General features: G+C 40.4%; 4 protein-coding genes across 4 annotated transcripts; 2 read left to right on the top strand and 2 right to left on the bottom strand.

Annotated features, from left to right (window-relative positions):
- Positions 1 to 4,019: 4,019 nt before the first annotated feature.
- On the top strand, positions 4,020 to 9,539 carry LOC310924247 (uncharacterized protein C17orf114). The gene is made up of 3 exons (XM_083885909.1): positions 4,020 to 4,161; positions 8,043 to 8,138; positions 8,303 to 9,539. The coding sequence occupies exons 2-3, from the start codon at positions 8,054 to 8,056 to the stop codon at positions 8,470 to 8,472; spliced, it is 255 nt and encodes an 84-aa protein (XP_083742035.1). The 5' UTR covers positions 4,020 to 4,161; positions 8,043 to 8,053; the 3' UTR covers positions 8,473 to 9,539.
- A 291-nt stretch (positions 9,540 to 9,830) lies between these two features.
- Positions 9,831 to 15,131, bottom strand: mettl3 (methyltransferase like 3; the record flags this gene model as incomplete). Its single annotated transcript, XM_083885884.1, has 11 exons — positions 9,831 to 9,942; positions 10,415 to 10,527; positions 10,616 to 10,681; positions 10,829 to 10,937; positions 11,048 to 11,086; positions 11,631 to 11,818; positions 12,090 to 12,303; positions 13,036 to 13,211; positions 13,328 to 13,753; positions 13,889 to 14,079; positions 15,029 to 15,131. The coding sequence occupies 11 exons, from the start codon at positions 15,129 to 15,131 to the stop codon at positions 9,831 to 9,833; spliced, it is 1,737 nt and encodes a 578-aa protein (XP_083742010.1).
- A 1,483-nt stretch (positions 15,132 to 16,614) lies between these two features.
- Positions 16,615 to 19,238, top strand: ttc5 (tetratricopeptide repeat domain 5). Its single transcript, XM_083902666.1, has 8 exons — positions 16,615 to 16,715; positions 16,802 to 17,013; positions 17,164 to 17,314; positions 17,643 to 17,734; positions 17,824 to 18,027; positions 18,433 to 18,647; positions 18,761 to 18,905; positions 18,991 to 19,238. The coding sequence occupies exons 1-8, from the start codon at positions 16,679 to 16,681 to the stop codon at positions 19,108 to 19,110; spliced, it is 1,176 nt and encodes a 391-aa protein (XP_083758792.1). The 5' UTR covers positions 16,615 to 16,678; the 3' UTR covers positions 19,111 to 19,238.
- A 1,277-nt stretch (positions 19,239 to 20,515) lies between these two features.
- ccnb1ip1 (cyclin B1 interacting protein 1) lies at positions 20,516 to 22,280 on the bottom strand (the record flags this gene model as incomplete). Its single annotated transcript, XM_083910180.1, has 4 exons — positions 20,516 to 20,682; positions 21,373 to 21,547; positions 21,723 to 21,869; positions 21,984 to 22,280. 4 exons carry the CDS (start codon positions 22,278 to 22,280, stop codon positions 20,516 to 20,518), a joined length of 786 nt encoding a protein of 261 aa, XP_083766306.1.
- Positions 22,281 to 24,714: the final 2,434 nt, after the last annotated feature.

The raw sequence follows: 24,714 nt of genomic DNA, 5'->3' as shown, positions 1-24,714 counted from the left end.
CTGCATGTTTGAGATGCTTCCCTGCTTCAACACACCTGAAACAAACCCTGACTGAGAATCTCTCCACTGCTGCTGCTGCTTTTGAAGTTTGCAAGACTGGAACCTTTACCTCTTCACTGGCAGGGTTGTTGGATTTATACAACTTAAACACTATCAGTGACTATCAAAACTGCATTTTTGTAGTAAGCTCCTGATTCCAAATGCGAAACTCATGTCCGTTTGGGCTGCTGTATAAACATGTCGGCTTAAAATAGCCACTTTTGTAGTGTAAGGCCATTGCGCTAAAGATATAATACTGTATGCAGCATTTCAACAAGACAACAAGTGCTGCAGTTGAGCATGTCAAGCCTAGCCCACAAAGGACACACACACAAACACACGGTGCAGCATGGCTTGCCAAACCACTGGCGCAATTACCTACAAAACCAGTGTGCACATGATGAATTGTATTTAACTAGTTTTTCTAATGAAAATGACTGACAATCTCACTTTTTATTTTATTTGCAAAAACAAATAATCAGGAAATGTTGGTGCATGTGCAGAAGTCTGACATCAGTCTGACTAAGCTTATACATGCAGGAGTAATCAGACTATGAATCGCATTATCCAGGTATGTTAGTCCGATTAAGACTAGCTTGATTTTGGTCGGACTATTGTCGAATTATTGTCTTAGTCTGACTACAATCAGAGTTTTAAAGGGGAAATAAGTAGTTTATAGTGCCATCTAGAGGAGAGGCTGAAATTTACAACAAAGACCTGCTGCTCTGCTCACCCCCTCCCTTCCCTGAGCGCTACGGTATCCGCAGCTGGTCAAATGTCGTCCTCGTTGTCTTTCTCCGTGTCAATAGATGAGGTTCGTGAGGGGAGGGAGAGGGCGAGCTACCGCGGCCGTAGCAGACGAAGCGGAGAGAGAGGAGGCGGGACTTCCGCTACAAGTAAAGAGACGCTTGTTTTGTTCTCTCGCGTTTGTCCTTACAGGCTCCGGTAGAAACATGGCGTCTCGCTGCTAACAGTGGCTATGCAACCGCGGTCCGCGGTCATGTTATTTTACATGACTTTTTGAAACAAAAACTATTATACAGCGACTAGACAATGCAGGAGCACATAATATGTATAAAAAATTGGATTTTGGGTTATATAAACCCATAAATACTACATATTGTACCTTTAACATGCATCTAAACACTGACTGACATAGAGTACCCTACAAACACACAGCACTGTGCAAAGTTTTTACCATTCGCCACTAGAGCTGTTGTTTCAGCAATGCAATCATGACAATACACTATAATTATTCCTCAATTACTATACTGGAACCCATCCAGATGTTTTAAAATAAGACACTTTTTCAGGGGAAAAAAGTAATTAAAAGTATTAAGTGTGACCGATACTTGCACTTAAACCAGAGCATGAGCTCTCTTCAGCCTGGAGTGGAACACTAATCGTTGTTACAGGTAAAACCTGTGTTTTCAGTCACATCCTTCCAGTCCAAATGCCAGTGATAACCAGTGATGTCAATGTAACGACGTACAAATACTTTGTTACTGTGCTTAAGCACAAAAATTAACGTATCTGTACTTTATTCATATTTCGAGCAACTTTTACTCCACTACATTTCCTCAAACTATCTTTGTTAGTACTATACAATAGTTTAGGAGATTCACACACTGCAACAAGTGTATTGCTCAAGGACACATATAGACTAGCAGTCAGGAATTGAACTCACAATCTTCCAGTTGAAAGACAACTCACCCTAGCATGCCCCAAGCTTTACTCCACTCTTTAATACTTTTACTTCTAAAACTCATGTACATTTTATATCAGAAAACTACTTTTGATACTTTAACTCAGGGGTCTCAAACTCAAATGATCTGGGGGCCAATGCGTATCTATTGTGGTCAAGAGGGGGCCGGCCTAGAGAAAAACAACTGTTCACAATATTGCATCAGGATATCACACGTATACTTAAAGCGGAACTCGACCGGAAATTCCTATTAATGCTGTTTTTTGGTGTGTATCAGCGTCATTACCTTGTTTATGAAGCCCTGAAGGTTCAAAACAAACAGTTCAGCCATTGCTGAGAACGTTGTGTTTTATTGTAATCTCGGGGCTCAACGAGATCTCTGAAAATCCCGTAATAGTTACGTAAGCAGCGGTTCTCCTGAACAACCGATCGTCCTGCTCCGGGCACTAGTCCGGGCACATCCGGTTGCGTACATTGAACCGCAGAAGAAGAATAACATCCGTTGTGGAGGTGTTTCACGAGCGACAGTGTCTGGGTCTGAATCCGGGTCAAAGTCATAAAAGGGACTGCGGCGTGGAGTCGTGACGAAGCTATTTTTAAACACTGTTAAAACAATGTTTTGATAATCAGGAGCAGTGCATCCACCGTTCCAGAGGTGGGAGCTGCGCTTCTGAGAGCTGGTGTGCTGAATAGTCCTGGCCAATCACAAGTCTCTGTCTTCTGGGTGTGAAAGTTCACTCTGAAACAAAAAGAGGATTTCAATCAGCTCGTTTAAAGCAACTAGGACCTTTTGACCATAAAAACAAGTTAATATATGTAAGTAGACCTCCATAACTAACATATAATTATGTGCAACAGGACCTCTCTATGTGACCTTTAATAATACTATTTATGATGCAAAATTAATGTATTAATATCAAAAACAGATATTTATTTTAAATTACATAAATAATAGTGTGGACAACAATAATTAAAATTTGTACCATGAGCCGTTTCGGCCACTGCCATTCGTGGCTCGGGCCCTAGCAAGCATATTTATATATGTAATTGAATGTTGTATGTGATACATTTAATAATGGGATAATTATGACCAAAGGTCTTATTATTACTGTTATAAAAACATGCTTGCAAGCATATATTATATTCTATCACCTCGCTGGCAGCTGTGCCTCAGCTACACACTGTGATTAAAAGACAGCGAGGCCGTGGGCCATGTTTTCATTATAACATGATATTAACAGGGTCTCTGCAGGTTTCAACAAGTCAAATTTAAGACTTTTTAAGACTTTTTTAAAGACCACAATGAATACAATTTAAGACCCATTTCAAATACATACTGGCAAAAAAAGTACAAAAGACATGAAGGAAAATTGGAGCCACAAATCGTTGAACTTTCAATTTGGCTAAGCTGTGGGCTTTCACTGCTGCTATGCTAAGCTGTAACACACTGCGGCGCGCACACAGCAGACTAGCTAGTAGTGCTCGATAAATTCTCACTGGGCAGCACAGGTGGCCTACTTTAGTTCCGTGTAGTTATGTTATCCCATCATCAAAAACAGAAACATTTCAAAGCGAGACTGAAGTTTATGCATGTTTTAAATAAACGTAACGTTAATAGATTTTTAAGACCTTTCGAAATTCTATTTAAGACCTTTTATGAGATTTTAGTAGAATTTAAGACATTTTAAGGATTTAATTGACTTTTTAAGACCCTGCGGATACCCTGATTAAGTGGGGTGCCACATGTAATCGATTGGGGGGCCGTATGTGGCCCACCAGTTTGAGACCCCTGCTTTAACATAAGTAATATTATAAAAAAGTGACTTCATCTTCTCCTTTTCTGGTGAGACACTTGTACTTTTACTCAAGTATCCCTTTTAGGTACTTTATACAATACTTTAAAATGTCCCACACTGGAGCTTTAACGCACTCAATAAAAGGTATTGTTATTATAATGTAATTATCCTCTTGGTAGCAGTTGAAAAAAGGTCAAAACACCTTCACTCCTGACATTACAGGGTGGTGATGTGTGTTATTGCATTAATTAACATTTGGAGGCAAGAACAAAGCGCCAAAGTGCAGTATGTGCAGTATGTTCATGGGTGAGAGAGACGGAAAATGAAAACACAAGAGGGAAGGAGGGAGAGAGGGAGGGAGCGAGAGAGCAGGCGTGTCAACTCACCATGCTCCGGGGATTAGCTATTTAAAGTTGAGTCGCTGCAGAAACCTTTCCATTGACTCTCGGGACACAAAGTACCGGGCAGAGCTCCAGAGACGAAACACACCGAGCCACTACCGAGGGAGGGACCCGCAGCTGAGGGGACAACAGCAGCAGCAGCGGCGGCGGCGGCGTTTTAGCTGGGAAAATAACCAGCAATTGACACTTTTACCGCCTGTTTACACGGATTTAAAACCAGGTTGGTAATTACAACTTTATTCGCTTTAAAAAAATAATAAACATTAAAAAGCGCTGTTTAAACGAAAAGCAATGTGGAGGAGATGTAATATACGTGACGCAAAAGAAACGGAATCCTCCTCTAATTAAAGCAGCTGTGTTTGTTGGTGGTACAGCAGGGGGTGTGTCAGTGCCGTGCCGTGCCGTGAAACACACTTCTGCACAATTAAATGCGTAAATATCGGCGTTATTAGATATGCTATATGTTTGTTTACGCACGTCAACCTTCACTCACCGTTTGTTCCAGACGTAACGTAGTGCTGCAGACTGAGGGAAAGCTCAGATTAACCTGTCTGCTCTGCTGGCGCTGCCCTCGTGCTCGTGCACGGAGGCTTCCACCGCCTCGTGCACGAGCCCCACCCTAAATAAACCACAGAGATTTTCACTGTTTGTCATTAAGGGGTGTTTGAGATTATGCAGACTATGAAATGAAAGGTGCATTTGTGATGAAACTAACAATGACAACTGATTTAGTACTAAAAAGAACAACTTTAAGGATTGCATATCATTCGTTTTCTACTCATAAGCATCATTCTGCTTCATGGTGGAGCTTATTTGAGCTGTAGAGAAGTAAGAAGTAAAGGGGCATTTGCATATAAGCATTTATAAGACAACAGCAGCCTACATTATTGCCATAATATTGTGTGGAGTTGTAGGAAGACTCTTATCATCTGTCTCTAAACACACACTTGTAGGAGCTGAGTTTGTGCAGATGAGGAGAGAAAAAATGTAATGTAAGTAATGGAAAATCTATGTAGGGACAATGTTCAACAAACATATTTCAGAAGTTAAAACCCACAAAGATGCCTGTCAGCCCTGCACGACTCTGTGATCCTTAGGAGAACAAAATCTACAAAACATTTGTATCGTATCGGCTTTTTATTGACGCGTAACCAGCACTTTGGAAACCCACCTTTGCATTTTCATGCATACAACCAATACGCAGCTTTGGGAAAACGATGATGTCGTTGTCTCACCTCTGTCTTGGTCTTGCATTCGCTGTTGCTCATCTTCTTCTTCTGATTCTTGTGTTCCATTTGCTCCATTCGATTTCTGTGATTATAAACATTGTAATACTTTCTTAAGAAAGGGATTGTATAGGGAAAGTTGTTTATGTGTGGATAATCTATCTATAATTTAGCAGTGTATTGTTTTGTGTCTGTGGAGACGCGGGGTGATGTGTTTTACACTATGGATTATATTCTCTAAAACCCGGTAAAGGTCTGTGTGGCAATGTTGTCAGTGAACAGTAGGAATATACAGAAAGTTCTGCAGTCTCACCTGCAAACAGAAGTTACACACTGTCGCTTTAAATGTGTGACGCAGCATAGACAATCACTCACTCACTGATGTTTCTCTGGAGGAGCTGTGAGTTCTTTCGCCTCCATCAGCAGGTGATGAAACAAGTAAAACCTCATTATTCCGAGGCTGCGTGCTGCTCATATGAGCGGCCTGCGGGGAGTTTGAGAAGAAACATGAACAACAGAAAATCAGGTCATGTACAAGTTCAGACCGGTTATCTCAACACCTCTGTCTGCTAATATTCTCCTCTCCTTTTGACAAACATTTTACCGACAGCACCAGACGAGACAAACCTAATAAAATGTGACTTCAAACAGTGAGATAAGTGCATTAAAAGAACACAAATCACTAGACCAATATTGGAATAACTGCCAATGACAAATTTGTTCTTAAAGTTACAATTTGTGGCATTTTTCAAGCACTTTATGCAAAATTCAAGCCCTTTTCAACTGTAGAAACACACTGGATTTGTTGCACTTTACATATAACATCTGTCTCCATCATCTGCTCTTCTTCGTTCACCTCCCGTTCTTATCTTCCTTTAGTTTCTCTCTCTGTGGTCAATGTGTGTCGTGTGTGTGTTTACCATCTAAGGTTGTTTTTCTCCTCTCTACCAGCCTCCCAGGCTGCTGCGTGCTGCCCACAACCAATCATGAGCTCAGTCCAAAATTCCTCACCACTGACCAGCCCCCTTCATTTGTGTACTTGTGTCTGTGAACAACTTTGCACCCTGGCGCTAGTAGGAAAACAAAAAAAACACGCTCACTACAAAGAAGACATTTAATATACAGTGTATAATTTTCCCGTGCTTTTCCCCTTTACACTGTGTGCTTAACTGTTACTACACCATAATGGATTCCCTGTTTGTAGACATGATAGTTTCAGAGGAACACATGAGTGAAACAGAAGTGAGCAAGTACAGCAGCTCTGCAAACACACATTACGTGTGAGTTGTCACGTCTCAGTGAAAGGGCCTCACTATAATTCAAGCAAGGACCCGGGTAGTGAACAGTGGGCGGGGATGGATGGGGACGGGAAGGGGTTTTGCTCTGCCCTCTGCCCTCGTCTTATGTCGCAAACATAGGTTACAGTTTGACTTCAGATAACCAAATCTTTTTCCACTGCGATTAGTGAACAATGGGGACTCAGTGAATTATCACACTTGTGTGTGTGTGTGTTTCTATCAGACTTGACGAGGTTAGCGGTTTGTTTTAGAAGCTGCTGGGGGATTTGTGACAATAATCTTTGCACCCGAGTCACAATAGGTTTGATGAATTGGACGCATACGTAAACTTTGATACGACACAGTGCAATAAAATTTGCAGCAATTCATCTTTATGCTGTGTATATGTATGTGTATATAATACATTTGTATGTCAAACAATTGGCATATATTAAATAGTGTAGTAAGATAGATTTAATAGGCCACTCCACAGAGATAAGTTAAAAGCCTCCACCCATAGTAAAGGAGAAAAAAACTCACTGCAACTCTTTCTACTTTATAGTCATCTTTTGTCTTGTTTCGTGTCCCACTTTGTGCTGGTTTTGACCATAGATATTTTACCCAAAATCATGCAGCCCTAATTTTGACTTCTTTTTATAAAATAACTGGATTATGCAGTGTGCTATGCAGGAATAAGGAAAACATGTAACATTATTTAGATTTTGTCTGACATTACAGATGTGAAATTATATATAAAGGTTCAGCTAACTGTCCATTAAAGCTGCTTTTTAGAACATTAGAGACCTTTCACCTCCCTCTGCTCCATTTCTCCTGACCTATTTCTTACCCTGATTACCCTATACTAAAATAAATAGCTGCTTTTTTTGTTCTTTTTTTTTACTCTAAGCAAACATGGCTGGGCTCCATCGGGGGGCCCTGACTTTATCTTATCTCCCAGCAGTGCCACAAATCCAAGGACAATCCTCAGGGAAGTGATCAGTTTGACGTACAAAACCATGTTACAGATCCAATCCCCAAAGAAGATGCATAAATAAGTACAGAAATAAGTATAGGCGCTATATTAGCAGTTAGCATTGGAGGCTAGCAGCATTATTTATGCATTACTTAATTTTTTGGTTTTAAATCTATACCAAATTGTTCTGAAGCTCAACTTGTATTGCCACTCCATCTCAATATACTACGTCACAGGTGTCAACTTGTCTGCTCCATTGTTAATCTGGCTGCTGCTTTACTTCAGGATTAGACAGAGGGCAGGACGATAACGACAATGATGATGGGACTGTACATGGTGGTTGATTGGCCGGTGATATTATCAGTTTATATATGGCTATCATGTCACAGAGGAGCAGGAACATAAGTCCATTAAAACTGTGAGCTAGTGAGATGAGGCACTGTCGGTCGACCTTGACACTCAGATCCGCCGCCAGCGTGATGGCACAGCTTAAATGTGATCCGTCTGGGAACCGAGCATGCTGGGGAATTCTGTGTTGGGTGTTTATGAAACCGTTTTAAAGGATGTTTGACACTACGAGAGTGAAAAAAAAAAGACAGTAACCAGTGTCACTTTCACTCCACAGACGTCTCCATCATGGGTGTAAAGATGCTGCAGTGTTTCCCGTTCTACAGACGCTGTAAAGAGCGCTGCAAGAACAGGCAGTGCCCACAAGACACAGGTGAGGAGCAGCTACAGTCAAAGAGTACTCTACTCATTTTCAACCCACTGTTTCATTCGTTTTTCACCAAGATCTTGAATTAATGATGGAGTAAAGTTATAGTATGTAACTTTCTTTGGCCAGGCAATGTATACTTACATATGATTTTCTATCTTCTATCTCAGTTCCCATAGAGGAGTTGAAGCCCCGTTTATCGTCCACGACATCCTGGGGTAGTGACAGTGAAGGATCCGGAAGCCTCACTCGAGGTCCCTGCTACTTCTCCACCAAGGCTAGGCTGTCTTTCAGACACCAGCTGGACAGCAACCTCAACGCAGTGGATGCCACCTGCTGAGGAGCACGAGGTGCTGCAAAGGGAAATAAACAGACTTTTCCACAGACCACTGGGAGCCCAAACACATCACTTGTCACCTTTGATCCTCGGTCATCTCTGTTAACAAAGAACTCTTCATGATTAATCGCTTTCTACAGAGGACAGAGATTAAACTGAAATTGACTTAGTTTCCAAGTGCAGTATGTTAAAACTTTGGACTGCGCCATGGCGTCAGTGGATCCACTGCCCAACTGGACATAATGCTGATGAACGTGAAGACATCAGAGACTTGTACAGCATTTATAACCAAGAAGTGCATTATTACTGGAGGGGGCGGCGGCTAAAATAGGTTTAGGTTTTGGTTTTTTTAAATGGGAAAAATGCAGTTTTTTAATTGAAGATGACATCATGGCCCACCACTGTTTCATAAACAATGACAAGGCAGTTAAAGCATCACTATGCAACTTTTTCAGTGTAACATTTAGGAGGGTTTATTGGCATAATTGAATACATTACCCATAAGTAGATTTGTATAAATCACTATAAAACTAAATATGAATTGGTTTTCATAGCCTAATCTTTGTTGTCAGGTTTCTATGATGTCCTTTATGGAATGTGATGGCCACCATACAGAAGTTCCATACTTTCATTGCGGCGGTTACATAGTATTGCTTTAAAATACAACTATGAATCTCATCATTAGCAGCCATCGTGTATAAAGCTTTTGCTTTTCTTTAAAAAAGTTGTGGTTTGAGGAGGTTTCTCTTGTTACTTACCTTTAGTGGAAAAAAACCAAACAAACATGGAGTAAAACGGAGCTGCACAGCAGTTACATTTCTGTTTCTATAAATATTTTTTTAAGTACTAAGCTTCAGCTAAATCTGGCTGCTAACTTTGTGTTCAAATTTTTTTACTAAAACTAAAACAGTGTTTGCATTTGATAATATCATGATGAAATTTTAACAAACCTTAAAGTGCAAACTCATTGAAAATAATATCATGGAATAAAAGTGTTGATCTCAAGCGACTAATAAAACTGCCAAAATCTGTTTCAGTTCCATGTTTAATCAATTGATTAAAAACTAATTATGAGCTATTCTAATACATGTTGGAAATATTTGTTCTTTACAAACAAAATACTGATGTTCATTAAAAATGCTTCCTGAGTTGCTTTTTAAAAATTGTGTGTGAATTATTTCTGTATTTCCTGGGGTCACATGCATAAAGGTTAAAAAGGGTTTAATTTCTTCACCGAGGCGCAGACAGTCTTGTTAACATGATTTATTAACATGATTATTTAAAAAAAGTTGTGGTACAAAAAAAAAGAATCTATAGACAAAGTTCTCCCGACCTGCGACAACAGGCCGATGACGTCATCACTACATGTTTTTGGGTTTGGAGATGACGCCGTCAGGATAGCGCTTCTTGAACCGAGCCACGACATCCGGGTCCAGAAGATGGATCCCATCAAGCTGGTTTCCAAGAGTTACCCTGAAGGAGAAACAAAGGAAAGCAGAAAGCACAATTAGTACAAACGCGTATAAAGAATGGATCTGTACCCAAACAGCATCCTATCTATCACTTACCACCGTTAAAACATTGATCATTTCCACATACAGCAATAGAGGCCCAGGAATTTACACATGATGTAAATCACACTCAGCCAATCACATTAGAGAATACTAATGAGCATTTGGACCAAAAGTCAGGGAGTGACACTGACACACACTGACACACACACACACACACAACACTATCAGACCTGACTGAGGGAGTGTTTGCGTGTATACAGCTGCAGCACAGGGGCAGGTGGGGACAAAAGGTGTTTATACCGTCAAGTTAATGAATGCCCAGAAAAACGTGTGCGTGGCAACGTATGCATGTTCTCCAAAGGAACGTATTTGTGTTTGTATGTTAATGGGCCGTGTGTTTTGCATTAAATGAAAGCATAGTGTCACATTACCAGTTGGGCTGGACGTTGTGGGGTCGACCGAACAACTCGATCTTCCTGGTGCCGGGTGAGAGTCTCTCTATCATGCCATAGATTTCATCCGGCTTGTGACTGGTGGAGCGAACCTGAGAGACAGCGAGCAGAGTTTAATGAAGCAAATGTTTCAGGCTGAAAGTGTCGTATGTAGCGACTGAAGAAATGATATCCACATACCTCGGCCACAATTACATCACAGTCCAAACCTCTGTTAAAACCCTGTGGGTTTCCCTTTACACCCACCTGAGGAGAAATAAGTCAGTTTTGTATCAAGCAAAGCAAGTTTTGTATCTTTTAATTAATTTCCCTTGAAGCAGAATAGATTCATACACAGTAGTAAACATTGTATTAGATGATTTACAAGAACAGATATACAGTATGTAAACATACGAGGCAGTGCTCCTTCCCGTGGTTCAACCAATGGCCTGTCCTCCCAGTTCGGATAATTCTCTGCAGCTGGTTGGTTTTCACCCAAATGATTTCATCAACACGATCGTAACTGACAGAGAAAAGTAAAGGAACATATAAACCAAAACAATACGACGAGAAATACATTTTAAAAAAGACTAATAATTTAATGTTCGGAGATGAACAGAAGGAAAGACTTACCCCCAAAGACTGAGACACTCTCTGCCCAACTCCATGGCCCTGTAAGGAGAGTCACAGGAGATGTTTAAATATGACAAGCCCACCATACTTAATTTATATAAAACATTAAAAACAAAACATAATAAGACAGCATCAGGAATAAAAGCAAGACTCAAATGACAAAAGTTGAAGTTGGGTTTAAAAGCATCAGTGAAAAGACAAGGCTAAATAAAAAGCTCCATCACAATTGGTTTTAAAATGCGAGCGGCTTAATAGCAGAACATGTAGATGCAAATTATGGAGCAGATAAAATACTACAGAAAATGTTTTGATTATAATCTGTAGTTTAGACATTGGACCATGTTCCTGTAGTGAGACAGATAGTCAGATGAAAAATGTTAACTACTGTTAACTGTTAAACTACTAGATACACATTTACCTCCACTTCTCAAAACGTTTCACAGACATTAATAATTGAAAGCACTTAACATATCTAATGAACAAGAAAAACATCTCCTCTGTGTTGCTTGGTTCTAAAGTAACATCAGGGTCTATGACCTGAGCCACATTGGGCAATATTACAGCAGTTGTTTGTTTCCTTTACCTGCCAGTGACCCAGAGGAAGAGGAAGCCATCATCCTGTAGGATGGGGATGTTGAGTTTTCTCATCTCGTCATCAGTCAGTGTTCCATAGGGCAGCTCCATGTGGATATCCCAGGGAGGGTCGGCCATCACCACAGCAAATTTACCCAGGATGGAAACGTCCAAAAAGCGAATATCACAGCAGATCCACTGAAACCATTAAAGCGCAAATTAAATACTACAAAAATTTTCTTTAAAAGCCTGCTGATTGATGCAAATCATTTGATCCGTCCCCAGGTCGCTGTGGCAACAGGGTTTCATCATCAGTATACTGAAGGTTTTTTTGTGATTTTCTTTGCCAGTTACTAGAGACAAACATGCGTGTTGCCATAGATACTGTGGTGGGTTTCCATCCATTTTAATGTAAATGTTAATATTTTATAGTAGGAAAAAGTTTAATAAAATTTACGATCATTCGCACCTGTGAAGGGAACAGCTTGCCGACATTGCTGTCTGCGTCGCCTGCATGGAGACCGAGCTCCGAGGTTCCCGCCTGCGGCCCAAGCAGATTCCCCTCGGCCTCTGGCGGGCTGTCAATCTCATAGTGGACGTATTTGCACGTGTCCATGTGGAAACACGTGTTAAGGAAGGAGCAGTCACCAAGGCTCTCATCTGTGTGCTTGTTGATGATGCGACTGTTGTGAGAGAATGTAAAACAGCATCATACATGTATTTTATTACAAAGTGATTAAAACTTGGTTTGCCACAACTAATCAATTATTAATCAATAAGTAAATGAATTAAAGCAAGGTTAATTAAAATTATGTCAAGAGGCTTGATGATATAAAATGATCCAGTATTCACACAAGACAACAATTATTCTAAAAGACAACTGTATATTTTATATTAATGGAGAAACACTGTATATTATATGCATTTTACACAAATGCAAGCCACAAGATGTATCATTCTCATTTTTTGCTTAAAAACAGTGCCCCCTTCAGGGCATATGCAATATTTTTTAACACCAGAGTTGAGTTTAAATATTAAATTAAAATGGTATAAATAAAATGTATCGATGATGTATCGTTTGGACCTCAGGTTAAAAGCTCACTTAAGTTATAGTCATCTCTCATAAGATAATGAAAGGCATCTGTTGTTAATGGCTCAGTTTTGGAGGGGATGATTAGATTTCACACTCCTCAGCTAAGCCAAGGTCAATGCCTTGGGGTAAGATACTGTGTTCATTCCTTGCCAGTAAGGAGCCAATCAGAGCCTGGTACAACCAAAACATAGATAATGGTCGAACAAAGAGAGGATTATTCCAGAGAACTTGTTTTCCTGACAATCATATGACAATCATATAATATCTAGACAGATATGTGTCAGGTGATATAAATACAGAGAGTATGCAGAGGAACACTGACCGGAAGTGTAACTTGGTGCATGGCTGCGGCGTGTCCCCAGAGCGCACACACTCCTCTTTGGTCCCGTGGTCGCAGAACTCTTGGACCTGAGCCCGGCCACGAGACCGAAACTTTTCCACTATGGATTGCTCCTTAGCTGTGTTAGTGTTTAGAAGCTCCAGAATCTCTCTGCTCACCTACACACAAGTGATATTTCCCATGAGGCCATGACATCGAGGCACACCTCCATCCATACTCCTGCTTTATTTTTGACTGATAAGTGAACCAATTATTATATTAATTCATCGTTTACCTTCTTGCTCTGTTGCTCTTTTGTGGATTGTTGGTTCAAGAGGCTCTCAATCTCCATGTCCACATGAGACGACTGGCTTTTACTACTCCTGCCCTTCTTGTCTGCCGCGCTTCCAGACACTGCCAGCTGAGTGGAGGAAGCTGGTGTGATAGAGGTGGTGGACGAATGTGGTGGGGAGGCAGAGCTCTGTGTCGATGGAGAGAAGCCTGCAGCTCTTTTGTTGTGGGTTTGGTCCTCTGCTTTTCTCTTAATTCCAGAGCGCTGGGCTCCAGCTGCAGACCCAATCATAGCCCATAGTTTTGTGTGATCCACAGCTACCACGACTGTGGAGGAGGTGGAGGAGGACTGCTGGACCTCGATGAGCTCCTGAGCTGAAAATTTGAGCAGCAGACTCTGAATGCAGCTGTGACTAACAGCTGATTCAGACTGTGCGCAACAATCAAATAGAAGGAACAGAATAGAAGGGGAATTAAAAAGAGTAAAAACATAAAGTTAACAATATGAAGCAGCTAAATTGACCATGGACACATAAAACGTGTGAACACACAAAGAAGAACTCACGTTATTGAGTTCATTTGTGATTGCGAGAGAGTCAGTAGGCAGAGAAAGACTCAGATCAGACAGATATCCCAGCAGCCTTTTCTCCAGCTCAGGATCTGGTGGTTTTTCCGTCTCCACCTGAGAGGTAGATGGAGCTGATGGAGCTGGACTGTCACTCCTGGCTGTGGAAGCATCTGTGCTGCCTCCACTATCTACATGGTGACAACACAGGTTAAGGAATTATAATAAGTTATGGATTTATTCTGTACAACACAGTGCAGTCACACATCAACATAAAATAACAATACTAAGATATCAGATATATTATAATAATAAGAGATATACAGAGATAATTTGCACATAATGCTTAGTCATTTCAGTTGCTGCTTAGAGGGTGAGAATGAGGAGATGAGAGGACGAGTGAGAAAAGGAGAGGATGAGATTGAACAGACGAGTAAGTATATGATGGACACGGTGCTGTAGGAGTTTTCTAATGACAGATGATGGCAGTAGGATGCAGACTGTTTTGGTCCCCACAAAAGCATACATATGCATCTACCTATTTACTTACTTACTCGCATTTGTTAATTCTTTAGGACCTTTTCTGGCACAAACACTGACTTTGCCAGGGTAAAATGTGAATTATTGTAATGAGAATTTGTCGTCAACTGGTTATTGTTAAGGTTAGGGATAACACTTTGTTTTGACTGTCCAAATGAATGGAAGACGAATGCCATTTGTCATACCAGTGCTTTGATCCCATCTAAAGCACAATATTGTGGGGATAAAAGCAGATGAACATCACTCCATGTTTGTTGTTGAACAGGTGGTTTGGTACCGGTGTGTTTATGTTCTGTACAAACCCGACGCTACCTGGGTCCCAACTTAAGATACTTTTAAGTACGTATGTATGTGCGTGTTTAGCTCCTCGAGTGGACTCGCCCCCAGCATTTCAGACCCTAGTACTTGTATGCAATGTTGCAGTTTTACACGATCTGAAACCTACTTTTTAAACACTGAGCGACCAAATTATTTACATTTGGCAATGTGGTTAGTAAAACATTTTCATGCGGGATGACAAAATCAGAATAGGTTTTATATTGCTTTTCGAGGACTTAAACAACATAAACAATTAAGTTGGCCCCCGCTCGCTGATCTTACCCGTGGATAGCTGTGCAGGGTCTTTCCGCCGCCGCTGCAGCCTCTCCCGCAGAGAGTCCAGTTGCTTCTTGTGCGCCTGAATGTTGCTCCATGTGTCCGACATGACGATGGGCTCCACAGTACCAAAATCACACCAACTCCAGAAAAAAACTAACAACTTCACAATACAAACGACCACTCAACCGCTCAACAAGGAGCGAAGAATGTATGGTCCACAGAAAAAAGTGTCGGACCGGCAACTTGACTGAAAGGTTCCTACTAAAATTCAACCAACGAAGTTTGCAGTTATATAATATGCACAAGAGAGAATCAAATCAATATCATGACTATTTACTCAAGGTATATATTTTAGGAGAATTTAAACACCGTGGTAAAAGGATCTCCGTTTTTTATTTTGTGTTCCGTCCGCTTTCATAGTCGGAATAAGTTTCACGACGGACCTCTACAGCTTCCGGGGCAGCTGAACATAGACCCCCATTTCCTATGTGAGAAAATTCACCGCATTTGTGGTCACCGATGAGAGAAATTACAGTTTTCTGCCCACACAACAGCGGACTTTAGGGTTTAGTGTTTCTAAATTCACTCTGTGCGTTTTGTTCCTCTCCAGCTCCCTCAGGGTAGCCTCCTTCTGTGAAAGGCGAACGCAAAGATGGCGGAAGAAGAGAAGAGTGGAGAGGTACCCACAGACAAAACCGAACTGCAAATGTTGAAGGCAAGTGCGTCACACTTTTGTACGACCCTTTAAATCCACTGAGCGTCTAGAGTAGCTGTGTTTTGTTGATACTGTACGATTCTTGTCTCAAATTGAACATTGGACATTGGACAACCATTTTAAACTGTCATGGTAACGGGATACCTGGTCTCTTACTCATAATAGTCAACCATCCTTAGCAAATGTGAACCTGGGCCACATTTTTTTGCAGTCCTGATTTCATCCTTTTACATTTTAGAGGCCCTTCATACTCAAAGAAAGGGAATCTTTTCCAAGGCTTTAGAGAAAGCTTCTTAAATAGATGACTTGTCACAGTGTCCAGCCACTGTGGCCACTCCTGGCAGCATGTAAGAGAATATACAGCTCAAAATAAATCAGGAAACTCCTGAACACAAAAATCTCGATGAACAAAATATTTAGCCTAAAAATCTGTACTGGTATTACAAATCAACTGCAGTTTTATTCACAGCAAAAACATAGATACATTCAACAATAACCTCATACACTTTTACATACTATAGTCAAAATGTAAGTGTGTAGTTGGCTGTTGCTTTTCCTAAAAAGCCCCAACATGCAGAGTAATCTGTATTTCATTTTCTAATCTGTTGCAGTATAAGTAAACAATGCCAAACTAATAGCAACTGCTGTCATTTTGCTGTTCTCACTGATTTGTATGTTACATTTATTGACATACATGTATATTAATGACATAATGGAGTATTGGTGTATCCCTGTGGACCACAGGCAGATTTAGCTGTGGGAAATGTACCTTTGTTTCTTGAACAATTGTGTAGAACTCAATATCCGTTTTCTTCTCCCTCCCTCCCTCCCTCCCATTACAGAAGCTTGTGGATGAATTGTATCATTTTAGAGATTTCTATTTTGAGACTCACAGTCTGGAGGACGCTGGGAGGAAAGAGAGTGATGTCGCACAGGAAATGGAGAAGACGCTGAAGAAGCTGGAGGAGAAAGAAGGTGCTTGTTACACAACAACACTACATCTTCAGTTTGCACAATATCCCTGACCCCCAGTATATGTCATGTATTTGTGATGTGAACAGATTGCTATAAAGACAACGCAGAGTTTTTGCTGCAGAAAAGCAGGTGTCTGAATGTAGCTCCAGACTTCAGTGCCATGGCTGAAGAGTGCCTCTCCCGGGCATTGAAGCTGGACCCTGACCTGTTTGAGGCCTGGAACATATTGGGGGAGCAGTACTGGAAAAAAGAAGACCTGGTCAAGGCCAAGAGCTATTTTGTTGGAGCTCTGAAGAAGGTGAAGTAAAAGGAGAGGGGAGATGCCTCATTAATCCATCTATGGGTTCACATAGTAAGCCACAAACATAGTTTTGGGGGATATATCCAATGACCTTTCAAGGTACTTCTGAGTGCTATTCTGTCTGTGCTTTGCCTCCCACCTCTGTAGAACAAGAACAAAGTGTCTCTCCGTAGCCTGTCTATGGTGTTGAGGCAGCTGCCGGTGGCAGACTGCACCACATATGGCAAAATGGTGCTGGAGAGTGTGGACATGGCACGACAGGCTGTTCAGCTGGACGTCACAGACGGGATGTCATGGTGTGAGTAGAGCTGAGCGGATTAGGACGTTATTGGTAGTAAAAATTCTATAATGACAAATGATGAACTAAATTGTTTATCATAAACAAGAGCTGTATCACTGTTTACACAAACAACATCAATTGTTAGTAAAACTGTTACTTTTAGATAAATTTAAAGTTTTACTGACCATATCAAGACAAAAATGTATAAGATAATCCTTTGTTAGTCCTGCAATGGGAATAAGTAATAATCAGCTGATTTAATAAGTAATACTAATAATAGCGCATTGTTGAGTTTGTGGTGTCCTGCACATAATTGAAAAAGTATTTTATGTTTCTGTTTTTACAGTTATCCTGGGAAATGCCAATGTGTCCATGTTTTTTTCCTGTGGACAGAATCCACAGTTGTGTCAACAAGCTCTGAGTGCCTATGCACAGTCTGTGAGTACAAACACACACACTTAAATGTCGAGCTAAAATCAACAGTTGCTTTACTGTAACAATATTTTACTCCTTTCCCACCTTTAAAGGAGAAAGTAGACGGAGCTGCCGCTTTCTACCCGGAGCTGCATTTGAACCGAGCCACTCTGTTCCAGTACGAGGAGATGTTTGGGTCTGCCCTCGAAGGCTACAGTCGAGCAGCAGCGCTTGAACCGAGCATGAAGGATCCTCCGCTGAGAGAGATGCAGCTGCTGGAGTATCTGGAGAAAGTCACAGCTCTTGCACAGAACAAGGTAGAAGAATGTGTCACACAACTGCTGCATAAGTTGGTGTTTTTTTTCCACAGGACATAATTATTATCCATTATTTTCATATCACAAATTTGACATTGTTCGCTTGCATCCACAAGGTGGCAGCAAAGTGCAACTTACCTCTGTCGAGGGGCAATGTCTTTGCAAGCACTCGTTTATTTGTGTGTTTGTGAGCAGCATAACTTAAAGTTAAAGATTCAGAGTGTAACATTTAGAAAGGTTTAAATGTACTTCTCATAACTATGTTTGTGTATAGTGTCTTTGCCATTTATTCGATTTTGGTTTTGATCTAGCGTTTAATTTATTGATAATGTTGAAAAATGGTGGAGGTTTGCTTTATTTTGTCCATGTCTTGCTTCCTCACATTCAGTCTGTGTTTATCCACAGGGGAAGGTGAAAGCACGAAGGTTACGGACCATGCTATCTAACCTCAACACGTCGGCGTTGGGGCCCTGTTCGTCCCCTGAGTTTCGTTCTCCAACAGGCCGTGTGGGCAGCATGGAGCCTCGAACAATTAACTCTCTCTCACATGGACACAATGCCAGGGTGGCTGCCTTGGGCAAGGTGGTTTTCAGCCTAGCCTGTGACGGTCGCATGGCCTTGTGAGTTCAGCTTCTTTTTACTCCATTTATCCTCCTGCAGTTTGACTGTGTGTATGGTAGCCGAGTTATTCTTTTTAGTGGGGTCTTGTAAAATCTGGACTTCTTTTCTGCAGTACATTCGGTATGGTGGACAGTGAGGAGACGTGTATAGTGGTGATGGTATACAACACAGCCGATGCCTGGGGTGTTCTGATAGGAGACAGCGTTGCCATTCCTGAACCTCAGGTCAAACGACACAGTATAACACACAAGGATAAGGTCAGTGTTTCATGCATGTTGCTAAAAACTTTCCTGACATAAATCTGTCTGGTTGTCTGACTTTAACTTGTCCTCTCTCTGGTAGGAGTTTGACTTCAGAAGTATAAGAGTGGACTCTCCTCTGCTGCTCATCGTAAACGGAAAGAAACAAAACATCAAAAGTCAGATCGCTGCCTCAGTCAGCTACAAGCCTCGGTGTGAATGAGCCCAATCAGAAGTGAGAGGACCAAGAGCTTTGCTCCAAATGTGCCGTTATTTATGGAAGTTTGACGATTCCAAAGTTTATGCTTGTTGTTTTGTAAATAGAGGTCACCATGCCACATTGTCTTTTAAGTGACAGCTCCTTTTATATTTATATTTTCTCTTTTTTTGCATTCCGTTGTTCCTGTTCGAACGTAGTTTTTGTTACTGAATAAACTTGTGATGATCATGGCATGACATAAGTTTATCCTAAAAGAAAAAAACTCTTGCCTTAAACATTTTGTTCTTCATTCATTAGGTCAAGCTTGATCTATTTAACTTGAGCTGTTTGCCATCACATTTCACACAACTAACCTCAGTTATTTACCAACATAAATACAGAGTGAATGAGCGCTTAGGCCAGGGTGAGACTTCATTCTCCTTGATTAAATCTTCTTGTTTGTATTGTTTCTTAAAGGAATAGTTCAGGTTTTTTAGAAGTGTATTTGAATAAGCTATTTACAGAATATTATTTCCATGAACTGGCCCAGAACCACTCTCACTGATTACATGGCTTCCCTGTGAAAAATGGCTCTCTGGTCGACTGCTGCCTCATTTAATAAGTTTTGTCACTTTAGTAAATCTGAACAAAGGATTTATACACCGACCTCACCTGACGACACATTTGAACTTTATGACAGAGGCAGCAGTGGATCAATAACACATGCTTCCTTAGTGAACTTACATTTTCCAACCAGAAAAAGTTATCTAATGTTGAGATAAAGCAGTGACTTCAAGGTCAAGTTTGTTTTTTTCGGTTAAATTATATTCATTTTCATTAGTCAGGAATTGAAGATAAAATAATTATACCCAATGTTTTGGTGCACAATTACGTTATTGTAAGAATTGTAAGCGTTAGCCTTTTATTTGTATAAAGAGCTGAGTCAGCTCTAAGGAGGCTGCCATTTTGGGCCATTTTGGACCATTTTGGAGTGTTGATGCTACTAAAGGTTACATAGGTTCTTCAGTACCCTTCAAATGGAAGGATGAGGTGAGGAATATTAGGCTGCAACATGCAACTTCACCAATAAATGTTGCAGCATTTTACACACTACCTTTAACCCGGGTAAAGATGTTACATAATCTATGTAATGTAATACACTGTATAGCAGACTGAGGGTGTTTTGCCAAAAGACTGTTTACACTGTATTTTAAATTATTTTTACTCATATTACAACATCAAAATCCTAGACAGCACCAAAACATGAACTACAACTTAAGTCCACAGACATTTGTTATTATTGCTAAGTTTGCAGTTAATAACAATAATGCAGCTGGCATGAACACCTCCAACTAAGTTAATATTAAAGAAAAACTGCTAAGGTAATACAATGGTAGTTTAGTTAAAGTCAAAAGGAAACCTGCATCGCTCAGTGCCTCTTCATGAAAGGCCGGACCTTCTCCCTGGTAGGAGAGCTGAAGTTGAAGAAGGTCTTGGCTCCATCAGACTCCAGGCAGGAGAAGAAGCGACTGTCCACATCCGGGCCCGGGAACAGGAACTGAGGGCTTCTCTGGGGAGTCACCTGTCGAGCCATTCCTGGATGACACACATGAGTTTGACGGACATCTTTTATTGTTGCACTGAATTCCCTGACATAGACAATCAGCTCATTGCTCCCACTGTTCTTTCTTGATGACCTTTTCCTTTGGACAAAACACCCACAGCTTTTTCTTCCTTTGTGCCACTTAACATTATTCTTGTTGAGCTTACTTCCTTTTCTCATTAATCAGCATAGGCACAATGTGGCAACGCATCATTTAATTCTAAGACGCAACAGCAATTTTGAACCTTCTCATTTGTGAGATCTTCTTTCAGACTGTTAAGGCCCATAATATGATTATTTAATCTGTCACCAGAAGTCCAAAACCTGCAACAAAAGATGGCTTTCTTCTCAGAGTGCAAGGTTACATTTATGTTTGATGAATTCATTGATTACATTTTTATTTTGAACACTAAATAGAAAACTTTTCTTTCAATGAATTGCTTTAATTTAATAGAAGATTTTTTTTAAAGCATCTCACATTTACACATTAAAAGCATTTAGGGCTGCAACTAACCCTTTTCCAAACCTTAAAATTATGATGTTCTTAAATGTTTTGTTTTGTCCATGAACCAACATTAACCAGATAAATCAAACTCCTACAACCCCTGATCCACTGAAAAGCATTTATCATTTGTAACAGGAGCGTACAACTTAAAAAAGTAGTATAACTATGTTCTTCTTACCGGTGTTGAAGTCAGTATGTGCTGGTTGTGGCAGTGCATCTCTCTCCTCAACAGCCACCACCATGTTGCGCAGCCTCAGAGAGTCGTACAGCCCCTGTAGTTTCTGGTACTGCCTGTTCCTCTCCATCAGTTTCTCGGACACCTCGCTGTACTTCCTCTTATACTCCTCCATCATCTGACGAATGTAAAAAGTTTTTTTTGTTTTTTTTAAATCAATCTCTAACACAAAGACTTATAGGTTAATAAGTGTCTGAAATGTGGTCCTGGGTGTCATTCACAATAGAAACAAACTTGATAGACTTGATAAGAGTTCTAATTCTATGCACATAATTGTGAGAATCATGGTTTACTTTCTTCAGGGAAGTCATTTCCCCTCTCATGGCAGCAAGCTCCAGTTCTCTGCACTGGTTCTGCTGGTTCAACACCTTCTCCATCTGCTTGAGCTGTGCCTCAGCCCGTGAGAGACTGTACTCTTGGTACATACGCTCCTGATTGACCTTTACACAAGAGAATTAAAAGCTGGGTGATTCATTAGGAAAGGGATTCACACAGACAATTCAGGTTCGCAAAAACAGAATGATGCAGTTCATACACAGAGAAAGATATTTGACCTGATAGTTCCAGAAGGCCAGAGCGCGGGCACTAATGTCCAAAATTATGTCTGGTCGTAAACCAGCCAGCACCATGGCTTTGTACTCCTCACAGGGCGACAGCTCTGTCCTCAAGATGTCCAGCTTCCCAGAGAGTGCAGAGGAGCAGGCAGGGCAGGTAACAGGAGAGCGGCTGAACTCACCAGAGCCGTGCTGGTCACAGAAAACATGCGAGCAGGCTGTGACCCACGCAAAGCCACTCAACTTGGTCCGGCACTTTGGGAAATTACACAGGAGGGTGTCGTCGCACAGAGACATGGATGTGACTGCGTTCGGTGAGGGAGAAAGGATTAGTCATTTACATTTAGATGTTAACATCTACTTGGCAACAACACTTTCTGACACTGAACTAAACTAGGCTAGACTTAAAAAACGAAATTTTGAAAGCAATCACTGTATCAGTCAGTAAAACTGCAACTGCACATTTTTACCTAATTGTTTAGTATTTAATCCTTGAGAATGTCCATCATTTTAGGACTATTTATTAGGCCTCTTTAATACTTTTAATAGGGGATGCATTGGCATATTCTCCCTGAAGAAAATTTATGTTTGTATAAATATGCTGTGCTTTTATGGAAATTCATATCTTAATTGATAAATCATTTAAATTAAACAACATTAATTCTGGTGAATTAAATTCCATTCACAGGTTTATTTCTGGCTCAAATGGACTGTTACTGCATTCATCATATTTATGTTTTAGTATGTCTAAAGACAAAATAAAAATTCCCCATTGCATTTTAGTAAGTCAACACTAAGGCTTATTCCACTTTCCACTAAGTTTCATTTCAGTTTATAGTAACTACAGGGCTAAATAGTACAAATATGTAACTTAAGTAAATGGTAGTTTGTTTTACATCAACTGCCATGGAGTGTTAGCAATAGCCGGCTAGCATAGCTACGCAAGCCAATTTGTGACGTAGTTAACTGCGTTTGGAAATTAAATAAATAACCCTTTTGATTTTCAGAACAACCATTTTCCAATGAACTTAAAACTAAAACTTACACTTAAAATGTATTTGTTCGTTTTCAATGGTTTATCTCGAGAAACGCAGAACTTACCTGTTTAAACGCTACTTCCGGTGTACAGGGAAGCGAAGCAGCAGCAGGTGACATCAATGAATACCCTTATCTGATTGGCTGATTGTTACTGAGCCTACAAAAGGCAAACGTCTGCCAATAAATATTAAAATAATACAGCAATTATAGTATTTGTAGGGTATTTATAAAATGCCTTATTATTTTCCCATTGTTTACTGTTAATTATGCCTTTTTTTCTCTATGTCTTACCTTTACTTGTTATACTATCTGTGCTGCTGTAACAATCCACACCTGAACTAATAAGAATTATTCTTTTAATAATATCTGGCAGGCTGAGAGTTGTAATGCTGCTCTCCACAATTCAGTGAAGGTGCATTTATGGGCGTAATTTGTCAATATAATATAAAATAATTCAATGTATGTCCACCCGGCATCCTAAAATGCTTTTACTTGTATTATAACTGACAACATGACACATGGTAATGACACATACAGTACATATAAGATAATAGAATAGAATTCTTTAATTGTACAGGACAATATTAGTAGTGGTTAATCAAGCAGAAAACACACTAATAAATATCAGACCACGCAATAAATAAAGCGCAACAGGTACCTATTTTATTGCACTTGACAATTAATCTGAATTCATGTATTCATATATGTTTTTATATGAGTTTAGGGTTCTGGGGGCCCATGCAGGGACACGCGGTGTTCTTTGGTCTATGAGGCTTTTGATGTGCACCTGTACCACTTCAAGAATCATTTATTTATTGTTCGCTAAACATGTTCTACTAATATACAACAACAAAAAGAGTCAGACATTTTATTTAACATCCGAACAATGATGTCTGTCCTTCAAATCAAATAATTCCCTGTCTTCTTACCAAGTTTATGTGCGGATCTATGTGAGTCACCAACTTAAATACGGTCCTCCTCCTGCCACTTTTTTTTTCTCTCTTCTCTTTTATCCATTTCTCCACATGGTACAGGAGTAAAGGCAGGGGGTGAAAGAGGGGCATTGTGCTGTGCAGCAGTGGATCCGGGGGTTCATAGTGAGAGAGGGGGAGATGCTCACTCAACTGTGTCCAGCTCGCCATTGTCAAAGATTCCCATCTATTCTCTGCCTTTTAAATAGAGCTCCAGTGTAAGATGCTTTTTTAATGGAGGGGGGGGGGGTGAGTGAGTGAGTGACTGGGGAGGGGTTTATTATGCAGTTGGTGATAACACACGAAATACATGCGTGCATGCATGCATGTGGATGCCGTGTGGCCCCATTTGCACACAACTACCACTGACTGCACTGTTGTTGATAATTGGCCCTATAGAAATCAATACCACTGCACTGTGTACTCACTCATTATCTGGTTAAATAAACCCACTGTGAAGGGAGCTGGGATTGTTTCTCCCCCCCCCCCCTCCCCACATCTTCTGATGGAAACCACCTGCCAGTCAAGTATTATCATATGTTTATCATCATTTATCAGTAGTCACTTTGACTTCTTTCAAACACCTTTTCTGCTTTAATTCCATTCATACTCCATGATGAAAAAAAACAAAAACATTTATATGTAGTCTTTATTTAATTATGCCAGTTTTAATAAGTTTTTTTTTTGGCATCCAGTGGCTTTGACAGCTCTTTGTCATATTG

The sequence above is a fragment of the Microchirus variegatus genome (genome assembly GCF_963457635.1).
Source record: "Microchirus variegatus genome assembly, chromosome: 2".
Classification (NCBI taxonomy): domain Eukaryota; kingdom Metazoa; phylum Chordata; class Actinopteri; order Pleuronectiformes; family Soleidae; genus Microchirus; species Microchirus variegatus.
This window is presented reverse-complemented; position numbering and strand designations above follow the sequence as displayed.